The sequence below is a fragment of the Nerophis ophidion genome, linkage group LG06, assembly GCF_033978795.1.
Source record: "Nerophis ophidion isolate RoL-2023_Sa linkage group LG06, RoL_Noph_v1.0, whole genome shotgun sequence".
Taxonomy (NCBI): domain Eukaryota; kingdom Metazoa; phylum Chordata; class Actinopteri; order Syngnathiformes; family Syngnathidae; genus Nerophis; species Nerophis ophidion.
In genome coordinates this window covers 18,744,517-18,763,783 of record NC_084616.1, presented here as the reverse complement: position 1 = coordinate 18,763,783, position 19,267 = coordinate 18,744,517, and the positions used below count along the sequence as shown (strand labels likewise).

The 19,267-nt window shown below is 38.2% G+C and overlaps 2 protein-coding genes across 3 annotated transcripts in view; both read right to left on the bottom strand.

The window, feature by feature from the left end:
• fbln2 (fibulin 2) overlaps nt 1-19,267 on the bottom strand; it is a 345,987-nt gene that overhangs the window by 52,038 nt on the left and 274,682 nt on the right.
• Nucleotides 10,178-19,267, bottom strand: part of LOC133554323 (neurofascin-like) — a 34,378-nt gene continuing 25,288 nt past the window's right edge. For both annotated transcript variants that reach the window (XM_061902924.1, XM_061902925.1), the window contains exons 16-26: nt 18,375-18,572; nt 18,205-18,275; nt 17,893-18,115; nt 17,652-17,767; nt 16,787-16,997; nt 16,569-16,691; nt 14,889-15,062; nt 14,661-14,792; nt 14,508-14,577; nt 12,399-12,434; nt 10,178-12,261 (exon numbers count right to left, since the gene is read on the bottom strand). In XM_061902924.1, the coding sequence (XP_061758908.1) occupies nt 12,030-12,261; nt 12,399-12,434; nt 14,508-14,577; nt 14,661-14,792; nt 14,889-15,062; nt 16,569-16,691; nt 16,787-16,997; nt 17,652-17,767; nt 17,893-18,115; nt 18,205-18,275; nt 18,375-18,572 (1,586 nt within the window). In that variant the 3' untranslated portion in view covers nt 10,178-12,029. The remainder of the gene's footprint in view (nt 12,262-12,398; nt 12,435-14,507; nt 14,578-14,660; nt 14,793-14,888; nt 15,063-16,568; nt 16,692-16,786; nt 16,998-17,651; nt 17,768-17,892; nt 18,116-18,204; nt 18,276-18,374; nt 18,573-19,267) is intronic.

Genomic DNA, 19,267 nt, shown 5'->3' with positions numbered 1-19,267 from the left:
AAACACTACCCCACTATTTTGTCTACCCCAGTAGAAAAAATAGTGGAAGATGTTTCAAATAGATGTAACATCACCTATTTTCTCAGCAGCCTTTTGAGTGACTATGTTTCCATGCACTAAATTAGTCTAATTTCTCAAATAGATCGGCTCTAAAGAAGCATCCTACAACCCATTGAAACACCTTCATCTGATCATGTTTGGCTTTTGAGAAACCAGACTAACACGCCTCGATCATGCGACTGGAAACCAGGGGCCTCATACAAATCTTGCGTACGCACAAAAACCTGCCGTACGCCATTTTTGATGGCAAAGATCTGCTGTCATTAGGATGCTAACTGCTGGGGTCGTCATATACTCCTATTCAGATGAATAATGTCTCAAAGAAACGGGACGACTACGAAGACAACATGCTTTTCGTCTTGTCCTCGCCAGTATTGGGTCCTAAATGGCTGTCAAAGTCTACCAATTTGTCGGAATACCTACTCAGACTTCTTCTGTGCAGGTGAGAGGCATGATTTATGATCTATAATAAACATCCAAGGAGCAGGAAAGCGAGGAAGCAGCAGACCACTGGATGATGTAGACATAGGGACACACGGAAGTGATCACAGCGCTGCTATAAATAGTTTGTCTGCGTTTGCGCTTATCATAACAATACACTAATACTTGGTTAATAGTCAAATCACAAAATCTACATTTAGTATTGTCGGCGCATTTTGAATGGTTACTTATTGCATTTTAAGGGCAAAATAGTGGAGCTCCAATTATTTAATGTATTTAGCATAGAATGCATTAAAAAAATCATGTCTTTCATAATGATTGTAAAAGATAGGCAAAATGCCCCAAAAAATGTAAGTTCCCTTTTAAAACGAGTATCCAACATCAATGTATGTGAGTCAGAAAAGACTAAATTCATTGGTCCTCTTTATTAACGATGACGGATTAATCTGTAGTAATCCATTCATTTTGACAGCCTTACTCAATAATCAGCTGTATTCACTGATGTACTCGAGCTGTTTTTTTCGGGGACAAAATAGTTTTCTGTTGGAGAACTTTAAAAGAATGACTGCTGACCAATATTTGATATTTTATATTGCGTCATGATAAATAAAGTTTAATCAGTGTTTGTTTTTTCCACAGAAAGGTCGCGGCCATTGAAGTGATCTCGTCACGTCAGTGTGATTATGTGTTAAGCGCCATTCAAAACGAATTTTGTTATGTGTACAGGATGAGGAAACGGCACAGACAACAGGGAAGTCGTATTTAGCTCTATGTTATTTATTATATATGCATCCATCCATCCATCCATTTTCTACCGCTTATTCCCTTTCGGGGTCGCGGGGGGCGCTGGCGCCTATATAATAATCAGAAATGAAGCCTGTAATATATCCAAAAGGTGTATGGTGTGGAAAATATGTGTGGCAATTAGCTGTTGAGTGTTACCGATAGTGTTGAGCGAATGAGGCGGGAGAGCAAGAGGGAAAAGGCAGCGCTTGGAGGTCCGTGAGCAGGCAGAAAGTCGGGGGCTATAACAAGGCGTCGAATGTCCGTGTCCAGCCGGGAGGTCGAGATCCAAGCGGCAATCAGAGAAGCAGAGGGAGCAAGGGGAAAGGAGACACAACTCGTCACGCGGGAATGGAGGTCTGCTGTTGGAACGACAAGGACGGGGTAGATAACAGAGAGAGAACAGGTTTGCACAGAGACAACAATTAGGCTTACTGTACAGGACAGGTAGCTACGTTCTGGCACGGGATTGCAGGTTGTGCAGGTTTATGAAGGCAGGTCCTCTCATTAGTGACAGGTGCTTTGAATGCTGATGGAAAGCAGCTGCCACCGGAGTGATGCGTGCAGGAGCGTGTTCAGAGGTGTGTCTAGCCGTGACATAATTCCGGCGGAACTTTAGATAAAACTGAAATAATTAGTTTTTATTGCAGCGACATCAGGTATATAAAGCGTAACATATAAGTATATAAAGCGAAATATGACCGTGAGGATGGCGCCGATAGCATGAATGCTACAAGGACAGCAAAAAGGGGACAGAAAACTATGCTGGCTGAGTTTACCTGCGTTTAACACAGATGAATTAAACACAGCCTTTTTGAAATTGAGGCCTCCAGCTTTGATTCCTGCTTCTGTCATCCTTGTCACAGCTGATGTGTCCTTGGGAAAGAGACTTTACCCACCTGCTCCCAGTGCCACTTACACTGGTTTAAGTGTTGCCTAAAGGACATATATAATGGGTTTCACTATGTAAAGCTTTGAATCTCTAAAGAAAAGTGATTTATAAATAGACCTCACTATTACTCTATCTATTGATATACTGTACATCAGTACCTTGTTTTCTTTATTACTACAAAAACTTCAAAACTGTGCACTTATTTCTTACAATAAATACTGTCACCCATTTTTGAGCAAATCAATGATTTGCAGTTCAGTAAAACATTTAAAAATGTTCCTGTATGACAGTGTGACTACAACCTTGCATCCGTATCCAAATATTGGGGTATTTTCTGAAGCAAATGTAATTTATGCAAGCAAATAATAACATGTGATTAATCACAGTTCACGAGTGTGATTAATATGATTAAAAAAATATTCACTTGACAGCCCTAATTTTTACTTTTCTTCCCGTTTGACTTCATACAGGAGGACGTGTATGTCGACTTTAGAATCTTGTCATTCAAAGCAACAATCAGAGCGGCTGCCATAAACAATAACAATTATCAGTTATATCGCCTTCCTCGCTGGAAAAGTAACGATAAGATGTTTTTTAACCTACATGATGTAACTGTAGGTTACAGTATTTGGTATGGCAGCAGTTTTTTCAGGGTTCAGTAAAATGAACATTTGTGAACATTTGCTGTATGGTTAGAATGAGACCCAAAAGTGCATAGCAAGCCACGTGTAAGGTCCATTTAGTATATATGTATGTTCATCATATATATCATATATGTATCAAATATGTATATACATGTATGATATATACATGTATATACCATATATATAAATCATTTGAGCGTTGCACTCTAAGGATTTCCACCAGTGGTTCCAAAACTTTCACAGTCCTCAACCCAACAGATATTTGACCGGAAACCATATACCCACTACTCCTGCACAATAAAAAAAAAGAAGCTTAAACCACTGTTTGTAAACACAATCTTATTTTGACTTATTTCTCACCTGTTTGACATATATATTGGATTTTTTTCTTTTAGGGGTATACAGTACAATTTCTGCACATACTGTATACCAGGGGCCTGTACTACAAATCATGATGAAGTTAGCCAGGATTTCTCCTTTGTTGTTCGGTTTGGTAAAAATCAAAGAGGTTGGTTAGGCCAGTGTTTTTCAACCTTTTTTGAGCCAAGGCAGATTTTTTCTATTGAAAAAATCCAGAGCCACACCACTAGCAGAAAACATTAAAAAAATGAAACTCAGCAGCCGATATTGACAGTAAAAACTCATTCACGCAATTGTTTGATATAAATTCAATCCATAACCAACCATGTATCACTGTAGCTCTTGTCTCAAAGTAGGTGTACTGTCACCACCTGTCACATCACGCTGTGACTTATTTTGAGTTTTTTTGGTGTTTTCCTGTGTGTAGTGTTTAATTCTTGTCTTGTCTTCCTATTTTGTTGTTGGTTGCCATGTCATATGGATGTACTTAGTGGACGCCGTCTGCTGCGGCACACGCTGTAAGTCTTTGCTGTCGTCCAGCATTCTGTTTTTATTTACTTTGCAGCCAGTTATGTTTTAACTTCGTTTTATATAGCCATCCCTAAGCTTCAACGCCGTTTCTTTGCAGCACTCGCCTTTTGTTTATTTTTGGTTAAAGCATTAGATACCTTTTTACTGCCTCCTATTGTCGTCTGCATATTGTGATCACGACAAACCATGTTGCTGATATCCACAAAGCAATTAGCTACCTGCTGCCACCTACTGATATGGAAGAGTATTACACGGTTACTCTGCCGCGCTCTAGACAGAACAGACACTCAACAACGGCACATTATTTGCGGATTATAATTACTGGTTTGCAAAAAATTATTTTAATGCAATTTGGTGAAATGACATCATCTTTCACGGCACACCAGACAGTATCTCAAGGCACACACTAGTGTGCTGCGGCACAGTGATTGAAAAACACTTAGTTAGGCGGTGGCACTACACTGAATAATAATATGATTACTCAAGCCAGGATTTTCTAATTTTGTCAGGGGCGGAGTTAGCAGCAGATGTTCAATCATAATCATGAACATTGTGCCGACAACATTTATTTTACTCGGGATTGGGAAGAACAATTTGTAAAATCATATATGAAGGTAGTCTACTTGCTAAAGGGAACACTGTTGCAGCTGCTAAATGCTGGAGAGAATTATTAACAACAACAAAAAACAGATATGTGAATTTACTGCATCATTAGACAACAACGACACACCGTATGACCTGCAATATACTACTTTATTTTAATGGTGTATTTGACTATTATTGTTTTACTCTTTCATTTGCAACCTCGGTGATGTCAGACAAACATGGTAGCATTTACAAATTAAACATTTTTTAAATATGTTTAATGCAGGAAATGACAAGGATATTGATGCATTTAACAGAAATGAAAAATAGAATTAAGAATCAAGAAGCAGGACCCAGCACACGGGCTGAGGAGCTGAGGCGACAAACAGAAGGAGATTCAGTTCACTTTTAGCAGGGGTGTCAAACTCGTTTTTATTGAGGGCCACATCCCACTTAAGGCCACCCTCAAAGGGCCACTTTTAACAGTGAATAAAATATGATTATAAATGTATGAGGATTCTTCTCATGATATTATTACAAAATTGCCTATGCATTTATTGTAATATATATTTTTTTTACACACGCTGTGGCTTTTGCAGTAAAAAGCAAAAACAAAACTGACACCTCAGTGGAAGGAATTTTAACCTAGTGTGCAAGTTGCGGTGGTTTTTACAACGTATTATTACTAGAGATGACCGATAATGGCTTTTTTGCCGATATCCGATATTCCGATATTGTCCAACTCTAAATTACAGATTCTGATATCAATCGATACCGATATATACAGTCGTGGAATTAACACATTATTATGCCTAATTTTCTTGTAATGCCCTGCTGGATGCATTGAACAATGTAACAAGGTTTTCCAAAATAAATCAACTCAAGTTATGGAAAAAAATGCCAACATGTCACTGCCATATTTATTATTGAAGTCACAAAGTGCATTATTTGTTTTAACATGCCTCAAAACAGCAGATTGGAAGGTTAGATCCAGAAAATGACATACCACGGCAATGTATTCTGATGAAAACATTAGGCAGCTTCGTAGGAATGCGTGTTGGCGGTAGTAAATCCGAAAACCAAAGCTGGATAAGCACAAAATCTATTGAACAAATGCCAGTCTGGCCACTGTTGTCAAATCCTGATGTAGTGCATACATTTAAGTGGCTCTTATGCATAAATAACTGTATATACTGTACCAGACAGTGCATGCAGTCATCTAGTCAATAAACAAATCACAGGGTAATTCCTCAGAAAATGCACTAATTAGTTAAAGGTTGCACCACGTACTGTAAAAAAAAAACCGTTCTCATTTCGAACGCAAAAGGCCTGAGCAACTAAAGGTTTACGTGCATTAAAACGCGTGCAGACTTAATAGCACTTGCAAAGCTGATCTACTAAACTCGTGCTTAGAGGATTGCGACTCTTGAATGAACAAAATGAAGAGCGCAATCCATTTAGCGTGTGTGTCTTCATATATGTGCTGATTACTAAAATATCCACACTAATCATTTACCACTTGCAATGTGATTTATCAAAGTTAAAACTGTTCTGCGGGCGCTGTTTTGTGTTCATATGTTTTTAATGTTCTTTTACCACCGGCACAGTTGTGCACAGATTAGAAAGGAGGTGATCGCGAGACAGACGAAAGAGAGAGGGAGAGAGAAAGATAATTTTTGTCTGTGTGCTTATCAATGCCATTTTATAATTTCATAGCTGTTGGACGACAAAAGGGTCTGTATAAAACAAATTAAAATGATCCGTTTTGGTGTTAGCTGGCATTTTTTTAAATGTTTTTTTTCATATAGGGTATTATCTCTCGCTATATGAAAACATCCAGACACACCATCACAACACAGCATTTCCTCACAGAGCACAACCTCAGCGTGTTAAAAGTAGGTTATGTTGTTTGGATTTATTATTGCAGAGAAAATGTGGCACATTTATATTTGCATGTTGCATGTCAACAACATAAAAAAATGCCACAGGTTGGACCATATGACATAAATGAGTGGTGACAGCCGGTGCACATATCATCAATTGTATTCCACATTCTACGTAGTCTTACCTACTCAGTGGCCTCGTGGTTAGAGTGTCTGCCCTAAGATCGGTAGGTTGTGAGTTCAATCCCCAGCTGAGTCATACCAAAGACTATAAAAAAATGAGACCCATTTTCTCCCTGTTTGGCACTCAGCATCAAGGGTTGGAATTGGGGGTTAAATCACCATGTGGCACGGCTGCTGCCCACTGCTCCCCTCACTTCCCAGGGCGTGATCAAGGGGATGGGTCAAGTGCAAAGGACAAATTTCACCACACCTAGTGTGTGTGTGACTATCATTGGTACTTTAATTTGAAGTGTTAGTAGGGCATCCACATTATGCCCACCAATACTTTTATAGTTTGCACACATTATTTGAAACTTGTTATTTGATCTCAATTGATCAAGCCCTTAGTATGTCTACAACAGTTTATGCTTCTCTTTAATGACTATGTATCACAATATAGCACAGAGACAATAACCACACTGCTTGAGTAAATATGTGCTTTGTAAAAAAAGAAAAATTGAAATTTTGCCGGTCATATACAATAAATAAACCAATAGCTTGCAACGCCTTTCTTTTTGTCAAAGTAGCTCATATAGTGGTAAAAGCTGAATACCATTCATGCAACACACATAAGTTATAGTATTTTGAATTGAGCAGGACCGATGTCCCTTACTGAATAATATTTGTTTTATTTCTGTTCAGTTATACAGTTATCTGTTTAAGAAAAAAAACTTTACTTTGATGTGTTAATTTTGTTATTTAGCACCCTCCCTCCCAAAGAACTGAAAGATAGTTTGTGTATATATATATATCTATATATATATCTATATATATATATATATATATATATATATATATAGATATATATATATATATATTAGGGCTGGGCAACGATTAAAAATTGTAATCGAAGTTAATCGCACTATTTCTCCGATTAATCGCGATTAACTGCATTGTATACGCAAAGGCCAATAATGAATTCAAAAGTAGTGTGTAGTGCACCTTTATTGGAATATTCTCCCACATGAACAAAAGCGCCAAAAAATTTGTTGTGCAAACACAATTTAAATCAGTCCTTGTTAAACAGTAGCAGTTAAATAGCATATTTTATGAAAATCAACTCAAAAAATGTAAATACAAACATTTAAGCTTATTGCCACTGCCAGGGTATTTAAGTTATCCTGTTTGTTATGGAAAATAAATATAATCTACATACAAATCTCTGAGCCACAATCATAACATCCGAACTTGCAATTTCTGAGGTAACGGCAGAAACATTTTTTTTATCAGGTATCTTATGTTTAAAAAACCTATATTATAGGTAGTGGGCTGTTTTGGGGAATTTTTGATCAAATTATCCATAGTAGCAAAATTAATAATGTTGTGTTTATTATGCGTAGTGCACTTAAAATAATTACGATCATATCTAGGAATCGATATGATGGGAGTTTTCCGATTATTTGCTTGGTGCTTTGATAAACTGAACGCATCATATACATAGTACTATATTGTGATGTTATGAGCCATGGAAAAAAGAAGGAGTGACGAGCATGCGCGGTAGCCCGGTTTAGGTTGTGTGTCGCCATGACGGCATCTTGTATGTTGTGATATGCACGCTCTGAAAGCAAACGTTAAGAACTCAGCCAACACTCCTCGTCTACATTATTCATAAATAAACAGACAACACATATGCTCCGCTGCTTCACAGGCCGCTGGATGTAGCCGGCAAAGTATTCCCATGCTAGCTAGCCGGTCTAGCAAGCACGCGTCTATCAGTCCAAAACGGCCCGATCTATCCACATTCAGAATTGTCTGGCGGTCGTAAGTGATCCCGGAGTGACCACGCTGTAAGCCAGCCATGAAATTTGCAGAATTGTCCGATATTTTTGCCAAATGTTCCATCTTTACCAAGAGCCCCTCGACGCTGAAGCCCGTCCAGGCGCCGCCATCTTGTTAAGAAAAAGCGTTAACAAAATAAAAGCATGTAAATAACATACGCAAATGTGCGATAAAATAATTGTCGGCGTTAATAGATTGATGAGTTAACTCGTAATTAACGCATTAATTTGCCCACCCCTAATATATATATATATATATATGTGTGTGCGTGTGTGTGTGTGTACTTGTACTACTCCAAAATATGTGTTTAAATAAATTCTGGTTGGGGTCAAAATACAAACCCCATTTCCATATGAGTTGGGAAATTGTAATTGATGTAAATATAAACGTAATACAATGATCTGCAAATCCTTTTCAACCCATATTCAATTGAATGCACTACAAAGACAAGATATTTGATGTTCAAACTCATAAACTTTTTTTTTTTTGCAAATAATAATTAACTTAGGATTTCATGGCTGCAACACGTGTCAAAGTAGTTGGGAAAGGGCATGTTCACCACTGTGTTACATCACCTTTTCTTTTAACAATACTCAATAAACGTTTGTGAACTGAGGAAACTAATTGTTGAGGCTTTGAAAGTGGAATTCTTTCCCATTCTTGTTTTATGTAGAGCTTCAGTCGTTCAACAGTCCGGGGTCTCCGCTGTCGTATTTTACGCTTCATAATGCGCCACACATTTTCGATGGGAGACAGGTCTGGACTGCAGGCGGGCCAGGAAAGTACCCGCACTATTTTTTTACGAAGCCACGCTGTTGTAACACGTGCTGAATGTGGCTTGGCATTGTCTTGCTGAAATAAGCAGGGGCGTCCATGAAAAAGACGGCACTTACATGGCAGCAAATGTTGTTCTAAAACCTTTACGTATGTACCTTTCAGCACTAATGGTGCCTTCACAGATGTGTAAGTTACCCATGCTTTGGGCACTAATGCACCCCCATACCATCACAGATGCTGGCTTTTGAACTTTGCGTCGATAACAGTCTGCATGGTTCGCTTCCCCTTTGGTCCGGATGACACGATGTCGGCTAATTCCAAAAACAATTTGAGATGTGGACTCGTCAGACCACAGATCACTTTTCCACTTTCCATCAGTCCATCTTAGATGATCTCGGGCCCAGAGAAGCCGGCGGCGTTTCTGGATGTTGTTGATAAGTGGCTTTCGCTTTGCATAGTAGAGCTTTAACTTGCACTTACTGATGTAGCAACGAACTGTATTTAGTGACAGTGGTTTTCTGAAGTGTTCCTGGCCCAGGTGGTGATATCCTTTAAAGATTGATGTTGGTTTTTCATACAGTGTCTTCTGAGGGATCGAAGGTCAGGGTCATTCAATGTTGGTTTCCGGCCATGCCGCTTACGTGGAGTGATTTCTCCAGATTCTCTGAACCTTTTGATGATATTATGAACCGTAGATGTTGAAATCCCTAAATGTCTTGCAATTGCACTTTAAGAAACATTGTTCTTAAACTGTCTGACTGTTTGCTGACGCAGTTGTGGACAAAGGGGTGTAACCCGTCCCATCCTTTCTTGTAAAAGACTAAGCATTTTTTGGGAAGCTGTTTTTATACCCAATCATGGCACCCACCTGTTCCCAAATAGCCTGCACACCTGTGGGATGTTCCAAATTAGTGTTTGATGAGCATTCCTCAACTTTATCAGTATTTATTGCCACCTTTCCCAATTTCTTTGTCACGTGTTGCTGGCATCAAATTCCAAAGTTAATGATTATCAGTTTATCAGTTTGAACATCAACTATGTTGTCTTTGTAGCATATTCAACTGAATATTGGTTGAAAATGATTTGCAAATCATTGTATTCCGTTTATATTTAGATCTAACACAATTTCCCAACTCATATGGAAATGAGGTTTGTATAAGAATGTCTCTGACTCTTCTTGTTTGTTGAAGATGTTTCACCTTTAATAAACAAAATATTTTCATGAAAGAACAAGCAAGAAGAGCCCAGTTGCCTCAGTTCAACCTTTGCGGACAGTATAAAAAATTATTTCACACAATCAAAAAAGGTTAAGCAGCCCTGTCAACAAGGTGTCCCTTAATTACTTTTACGGGGCTGTCCTTGTACATTGGATATATCACTTTATCAATGGTGTGGTTTCAGGTAGCGTTTTCAGGCTTCTGATCGGACAACGTGAACATGAGTATGTGTTTGTAAACATGCATTCATTTAGATTTAGACAAACTTTATTGATTTTAAGCTCCATGGCCTTTTTTACAGGAGTGAAATGTTTTTATTTTATTTCAGTATATAAGTTTTCGGGGACATGACCTCAGTGAAGACTTTGATGGAGGAGGGTTTCAAATGGACTAGAATTGGACCACCTCAGCCTAACTTCAGAAAAATGTGTGTAACATTCAAATGAGCCTGTAGTATCATTGAAACATTTGAAATAGGATTAGGTAAGGACTCAAGCTATCAAATCCATACCACTAACATTAGTTATTTTGAAAATGCATATCTCAAAAAAGCAAGGGCTAACCTTTTTTTTAATTCAGTGTATATATTTCTAACTTCTAATACTCATTTGCAGTGAGTCAGATTTGGACAACTGGGGAGAAAATTCCAGCTGGTTATAATGCCTCTACTCCAGTGGGTTTAATGATAGCTTCACATTTAGTTTGGTTAGGACTTTTTTGGGGCATTTTACCAATACCGTATTTCCTTGAATTGCCTCAGGGAATATAGTATGCGTCTGCCTTGAATTACTGCCGGATCAAACTCGCTTCCCAAAATAATTAGCCCATGCTTAGTATTACCGCCTGGTCAAACTCGTGACGTCACGAGTGACACTTCCCCTGTCATCATTTTCAAAATGGAGGAGGCTGATTTCAATACCAGTAATTTAAAATCGCATGAAGGGAAGAAGATTAAGAGCTATTAGTCCAGGGTGTACCCCGCCTTCCGCCCGATTGTAGCTGAGATAGGCGCCAGCGCCCCCCGCGACCCCGAAAGGGAGTAAGCGGTAGAAAATGGATGGATGGATGGAAGGTAGGATTTAAGGTCCAAGCTTACATCACACTCAAATTTTTACTGCATACCTTTGGTAAGTGCCGGAGTGAGAAGAGGTTTTAAAATAAATAGCGCATGCTTACTTTTACTGCATTCCTTTGGTAAGCGCAGGAGTGAGAAGAGATTTTAAATTAATTAGCGCTCCGGCGGTAATTCAAGGAAATACGGTATATCCCAAAATGCTAAGGGGTTTAGGTTGGCAAAGGATGAGTAAATTCATCATTTAAAATATTTTACACTTTATTTACAATTTCAGGCTATGATACAGAGAGGATACAAAATGAGTACTTCACCATTAGTCATTTTTCTGACGCTAGTGGACATTTACAACAAGTTTTACATTTATGACGCCACCTCACCTTCCATTGTATTTTGAAAAAAAAAATGATTGAAGGATGGATGTTTATCATTAGTGAATATAAATACATAAGCTGGTATTAAATTGTGGGTCATTTGGTCCAAAAAAGAACAGTCCGTTACAATATTATTGATGGTGACACACACACAAAAAAACAAAATGTGGATGTTTCTGTCTCGCATCTGTTTTTTTTATCAACACAACATGGCTCATGTTGTTTAACTCCAGATTTTCACTAAAAGGGACTATGCAAATCCACATCATTTCAAATATTACATACTGGCACCAAAAGGATGTTGAGTATTACTCCCTGCTACCATCAACGTTGTTTAGACAGCACCTCAATCTCTGCTGGTTCGAGCAGAAAAGATTGTTCGTGTGTAACTTCTCTTTTCAAAGCAGTTTCAAGCCAAGGAGTAGATGGCATTCATTTGAGAATGGAGGTCCAGACTCCCACCAAAGTCCAAGTCCCTCACGTCCCTCCTTTGCCCCGTGTACTGGCCAATGAATGAGCCGTCCTCATCGAACGTTATATTTCCTACGTCTCCATAGTCCACCAGGCTGTCGTTGCTGTCTGATCTTTTCATCACAGCCTCCATCGATGGCTGACTCTTCTGCATCCCCCTTTCCTCTTCCCTGCAGATAAAAAAAAACAACAAAACATAATTGGATACAAATCTAAAAATCAGTATAACAAACAAAGCACAGTGTTTTAATTGTTCATTAAAATGGTGCAACTAAATATATAGATGTTCCAGTGCACACATACATACCACCGAGGGTAGGGGATAGTGGTGACCCGTGCTATCCTATGTCACAAAAACAAACATGGTTGTCTTGATCATTTAATTATGACATGCTATTTAAGCAGCATATTACAAGAGAACACTTTCTGTAGGTCGAACAGGCCAATAGTTAGTCATCTCATACCTTTCCAGAGACCTTGAGTTGTTCAGTGGAAAAGGAAGAGTTGAGGAGACAAAGATAAGGTGAGTAAAATAAGGAGATGCATCAGAAATAAGATAGATATGACTAATATAATAGGCAATGACTGTAATATTTGAACTGAACTTGTGTGGAATTATCCTTAAAGCAGATGCTTTCCATTTGTAATAATCAATGTGTTATTTTATATTCATAAAATATAATACTATACTTAAAAAGTATATGTTTATTAATACATCCCAAAATGTTAAATCATGTTGGGTTGGGTCGTTTGTCATCCAAGATGCTAAATAAATTTCCCCATAAAAAATATTTGACAATTTGGATCCATATTTTGTGGTCAATGAGTATGTATGTATGTATGTAAAATAAACCAAATAATGAAAATACCAGAATTCCCAGGCTCTATGGTGCGCCTAAATTTAAACCGCACCCACATAAATTTGAGGTACTTTTTTTGTACATATATTGGCTGCACAAGTCTATAAGCCGCATGTGTAACCATCGATACATGAAATATTCACACAAGCACTTGTGTTCATTCATATATTTAACAAAAGACAGTGCCTGTAACACGGCATAAAGTATCCTACCAGAGAAAATTAATTAGCGTATTTTTCTGATTATAAGTCGCAGTTTTTTTCATAGTTTGGCCAGGGGTGGGACATATACTCGGGAGCGACTTATGTCTGAAAGTATGAACACATTACCGTAAAATATGAAATAATATTATTTATCTCATTTGCGGAAGAGACGAAGAACAATCGTCACACACACGTCAACCAATAAGAATTTGGCGGGGGAGGGTTATGGCAGAAGTGCATTGTGGGTCATGGGATGCTAACTGCTATATGCTACTGCCGTAGCTATTAAAATGGTACATTTCAACGTTGGCGGTAACTTATAAAAACTGAGAAGGGCTGAACAAAAAAGGCACCGAAAAGGAAACCATGTACTGCAGATCAATAAAGACCTACCTACCTACCTACCTACAAGCTGGACGTAGTGAAATATGCAGCAGAAAACGACAAGAGGAAGCGGCGCATACCTTTGGAGTTGGCAGAGTTGTTTAGGAGCGACATTGAGGAAGAAGATTTCATCGGATTTATCGATTAGGAGTGACAGATTGTTTGGTAAACGTATAGCATGTTCTATATGTTATAGTTATTTGAATGACTCTTACCATAATTTGTTACGATAACATACCAGGCACCTTCACAGTTGGTTATTTATGTGTCATATAACACACACTTTTCAGACTGTTGTTCACTATTCTTTATTTATTTTGAATTGCCTTTCAAATGTCTATTCTTGGTGTTGGATTTTATCAAATAAATTTCCCCCCAAATGCGACTTATACTCCAGTGCGACGTATATATGTTTTTTTCCTTCTTTATTATGCATTTTCGGCCGGTGCGACGTATACTCCTGAGCGATTTATAATCCGAAAAATACGGTAGGTCGAATCTTCATCCTTGTCCTCCTGCGCAGTTGTCTTCTTCAGAGCGTCCAATCAGGCCTTTCGGGCCCCGTTAATGGTGGTGGAGTTCCGTTTTGTGCGATGGCTATTTCTTTTTTCAAATGCCAAGTCAATCCTCTTCGGGGCTGCGTCTGAGACTTGTTCATGACTAGGGTGAGTCCATATGAATGGCTGGCTGAATGATTGGGTAAGTGCGTTTGATTTAATGTGAACGATCTAAGTGTTCCACCGTGACCCGTTCGGCAATTTCATTGGTTTAAAGTGACAAGGGAAATTTTATTGGCGGCATGTGATACGTGTGAAACCGGGAAAAATCCATAAATAAGCCGCAGCATTGTATAAACCGCAGGGTTCAAAGCTTGGGAAAAAGATATAGCAGGTCATAGTCCGGAAATTACGGTATTTTCCCAGTGTTCTCATCTGGTAGGCTATTTGTAAAGAATGCTCTTGTTCTTACCGATAGTCAAAGGAACCGTCTTGATCTCGATCATCCACGGGCTCCAATGAAATATCTTTCTTTTCCCGTACTGCATTTAAACAAGTAAATTAGAAGTTACAGTTTAAGTGGACATTTTCTTAGGAAAAAAAGGGTCAGGATTTTCCACTGCACCTGGGTATTTTCCGCCTCGGCTTCTCTTGATGAAGCACACCATCAGTAGAATGAGCACGATGAGGGCCACTGCACACATGATTCCAATGAACCAGCCTTTAGTAGAGATGTCCACCTGGTCCTGGGCATAGACTACACATGGACATAGTACATGAAATCATAGCCTTCACAGCCCACAGATCAACTTTACACCCATGTAAGCCAATGCATGTGCATTGAGCAAGTTACTCTCAGTGGTGTAGTGTGGAGACTCCTCTGTATGCCATTGCCCCAGACCCAGCCGAGTTTTGGCTGCCACAGAGAATCGGTATCTTGTATAGCGATCGTATCGGGGTACTGAGAAACTTGTAACATTCGGAAGGAGCTCCTCCACTTTCTGCTCCTCTCCCCTGGTGGCATTCACTGTGGAGAGAAGGGATATACCGGTTAGCTTCAAAGACTGAAGTACATTGAAAGAGTGCCATTGCATACCTCATCTGCTCAAAGAGCACCTCTTAGTGTCAAGAAGCTATACTTCAATGCTACACTGGTCTTTGACTGCAAATACAAGTATATTTGCCTTCAGAGATGCAGCCAACGTCACAACTAAATCTGTGGATGTTTGTGGGGCGCTTCAGTTGGCTGCAGATCGTAGAATAAAGTGTTTCGAGTGCCCATGCTGACTGAACAACTGAATATTTCTGAATGTCAGAGATTGCAAATACAACACCAAACAATCAATATTAATGATAGAAATGTAAACAAAAACAATTTTGCGATCACAAAAACATAAATCATAATTTATCTGATTCTGTTTCCTGGTCATGACAAACATTAATGGTCTTTCCCTGTAGAATTAAAGGGGACCTATGATGAATTTAGTCTTTTCTGACTTATAAACGTCTTCACAATGTTGGATACTTGTCCTAAACAATGCCAAAACATCAAATCATAAGGTTCATGCATTTGGGCATGAGCTTGCACATAGTTTTGGAGGCCTCTTTAGTGGGGTTTTGCAGTCTAGGTATGTTATGACGTCACAGCAAAGTGGACGTACTTATTTGGACAGTAAATCAAGCTCTCAGTAAGAGGCAGAGGAGCTTCTCCCCCTCTGCTTCAGACTATGAGGAAACACAAAACAAGGCAAGATAAAATATTATTTTCATCTTATTATGACATGCACACAAACCGAGGTGTGACAGGCAGTGATAGATAGATAGATAGATAGATAGATAGATAGATAGATAGATAGATAGATAGATAGATAGGTAGGTAGATAGATAGATAGATAGATAGATAGATAGATAGATAGATAGATAGATAGATAGATAGATAGATAGATAGATAGATAGATAGATAGATAGATAGATAGATAGATAGATAGATAGATGGATAGATAGATAGATAAATAGATAGTACTTTATTGATTCCTTCAGGAGAGTTCCTTCAGGAAAATTCTAAATTATAATAATAATGCTAAAATTTGCTTTTTTTCACGCAGAATCTGAATCGATCGGAGGTTGTGCAGGTTTACCTAATATTGTGACTGCTTGAAAATAAATAATGTTTAGAAAGTTTATTTATTTTACAAAAAAATAAAAAATAGCAGCGACAACTTTAAGATATATATTTAAACGGTGTACATTTTCCAAAGAAAATGTAAGATACTTTTCGAGAAGGCGGGGTGTGGTTTCATTTGTGATCTGGAAACACCTCCAGAAAAGAACATCTTGCAGACTGACTCAAATAACATATCATTATTATCTAGACCATGATGAAGTGTTTTAATTTTAGATTAAAATCATTACTGGATCCATTTAAAGAATTAAGAAGCTGTTAAGACATTGTGCATCAAATATGAAATATTAAAAAAAAACAATGTTCACTTCTGGATTTGAAAAGGGTCTATGTACATAATATTAGGTTCACCTGTCTGGTACATGAGTGAGTACCCGGTGATGATTCCATTGGGTTCTGCTGGCAGTTCCCAGTCCACATAAATACTATCAAGATGTCGCTGCTGGATTCTGAAGGATGAGGGAGCAGATGGTACTACAGAAAAAAAAAGCACACAAAAAGATATCACTTTTACTTTGGAGGATTTTGATGTTTTGATAAATGTAACCCTTGGCTGTTTTTTTTTTTACCTCCCTCAGGTGTAGAAAATTGTAAAGTGTTGCTGGGTGGACCTTCATAACGACTGTTGGTCACCACTATGTACATGTTATAGTTACTGTAGGGGATTAGCTCAGTGAGAATCCCCAACGGCTCTGGACCAGTGTCCGTAAACACTTTGGAAATCATAGCTCTGTTGACCCTCAACCACCTCAGCTGGCTGCTGTCTCTCCAGTAGTAGACCTGTGTAAGAGCAGCAAACGTTGCATTGATGATTTGTGGAATACACTCCAAAAAATCTTAACAAGATAAAAATAAAAAAACTGACAATTTTTAGTCCTTAAAAGGAGTAGTTGCTGTCAAGTTATCAAAATATTAACTTTAAATCAGTCAAACACAACATAGAATAAATCGAGTTTGTATTACATGTTCTATGAGTCTATGTCATTCAAGGCAAAATAGTTAAGTAAATTCATATACAAATATGTTATATGACATGACCAATGTTTAACTGAATTGCAGAAAAATCTATTGTATTTTTTCTGTGTATGGTAATACCAAAAAGTTATTTCCAGGATGCCGTGTGAGTGCCTGGAAATTAGGCTAGGGTTTACAGTGTAGTCTGGCTCTGGGAAATATACATCACACACTGTGACCACCTTCCTTCCATATTATTTTAAGTTATATCTTGTTAAAAACATAATAACTCTACCAAAATATACATACATCTATTTTCATCTGCAGACTGTGTGATGCACCAACCATAGTGTAGTCTAGCCTTAGTTATATTTACTATGTCGTGATCACAAACACAAAATTATCACCTATATACCCTAATGTAATTTATAATGTAGCTTATCAATGTTGATACAAGTTATTTAATTTTACTTAGCACACCTTGTAGTCTTTAAGATCTCCCATGATGGAGCTTCGAGACACTGCGTCCCAATGCACAGTCACTTGGGTGCTCTGGATATCTGAAACTCTCAGGTTCAGTGGTGCACTGACAGGACCTTTTGGAAAACGGACAATCATTAACCTAAAGTATTAGTCATTGCAGAGAGTGACAAACAAAAGGATGTCATTCAAGTGTGACACTAATGTGCTTTAGATGATCAAGATGAATGATGGTACTTACGGTCTTCCCCGGAATAACCAATAACGACTGGTGACTCTGGGCCAAGCCCAAACTCATTCACAGCCTGGACCTTGATCTCATAAGGGGTAAAAGTGTCTGCGTCGTAAATATAATATTTTAGCCATTTAGTGGTGGCATTCTTCCACTCCTCTCTGGAGTCTCTCCTTCGCCACCAGACTAGATACTTGAGGTGCGGCCCGTTCCATTCTCTGTAGGTTAGAGGCTAAAAAAATGGATGACAACAGCCGCCAAAGTGGTTTAACAGTACTGACAGCCATTGTGTAACATGATTCAGTTTTTTTTAAGATTTACCTCCCAACTGATCTCCATGTTGTTTCTCCATGTTCCAACTCCTTTTAAATTTTTCGGGATGACATCTGGAGCTGTGGTAGAAAAAAGTTTAATTCTCTAGCTCGGCTGAGACATCTCTTTATATATGGTTGTTTTGACAAAGACATTTCCTTAAAGAACATCAAACCCACGTGCACCGCTGGTCTGGAAGCGCATTGATGGACGACTAGGTCGACTTGGTCCGATTTCATTGATGGCGATAACACGGAACTCGTAGTATGTGAAAGGTGCAAGGTGCAGAATGACAGAGTTTAGGCTCCCAGGGTATGTTGATAAGTTCTTCCACTTTCCAGGTAACCAATCATCGTCATCATATTGTACCAAGTATTCTGCAAAAGAGCAAGAGTATGTTTAAAGACGAAATTCAAAGATTTGTTAGAATTGGTATGAGGACAAGTATTTTGTATATTTAAAGTATCGTAGAAAGAATAATACAGTCTCTCACGTCACATCACACTTCAAATAGCGTGGCTTCATTAAATAGCAGATTTATTTATTTTTAAACTATATTCTACATATTTTAAAGCATATATACATATTTTTGCCCCAAATTGAATTAAATGTATGTCCTTAATGTATTACAGTGCAGAATTTGTATTATTTTCTATTATCTTGTGACAATTGATAATGACATTCACTAATCGGGATTTCCGTTTCCGGGTTAAGAGTGCAATGTTAACAACACAACTGGGAATCTCAGTGCTATCTTCACAGTTAACAATCAAGTTAACCAACTTTTTGGAGAACAACTATCAATAACACATCTCCACATTTATAAGACTTTAATGTGAACAAAAGCGGGATGTAACCGGAGAGATAACACTGATCTGGCAAACTACAGTGTTGTGGAGAACTTCAAAGAGTAGAGTCTATAAGACTGGAGACAAACACCAGTTTAAAAACTACAGACATGTTTCCTTACTTCACAATTTTCAAAACAATTGATGAATAAAAGTGGAACGTTCACAGAGAATCAATACGGATACGGAGCCAATATTTCAACATCAATGGCATTAATCGAAAT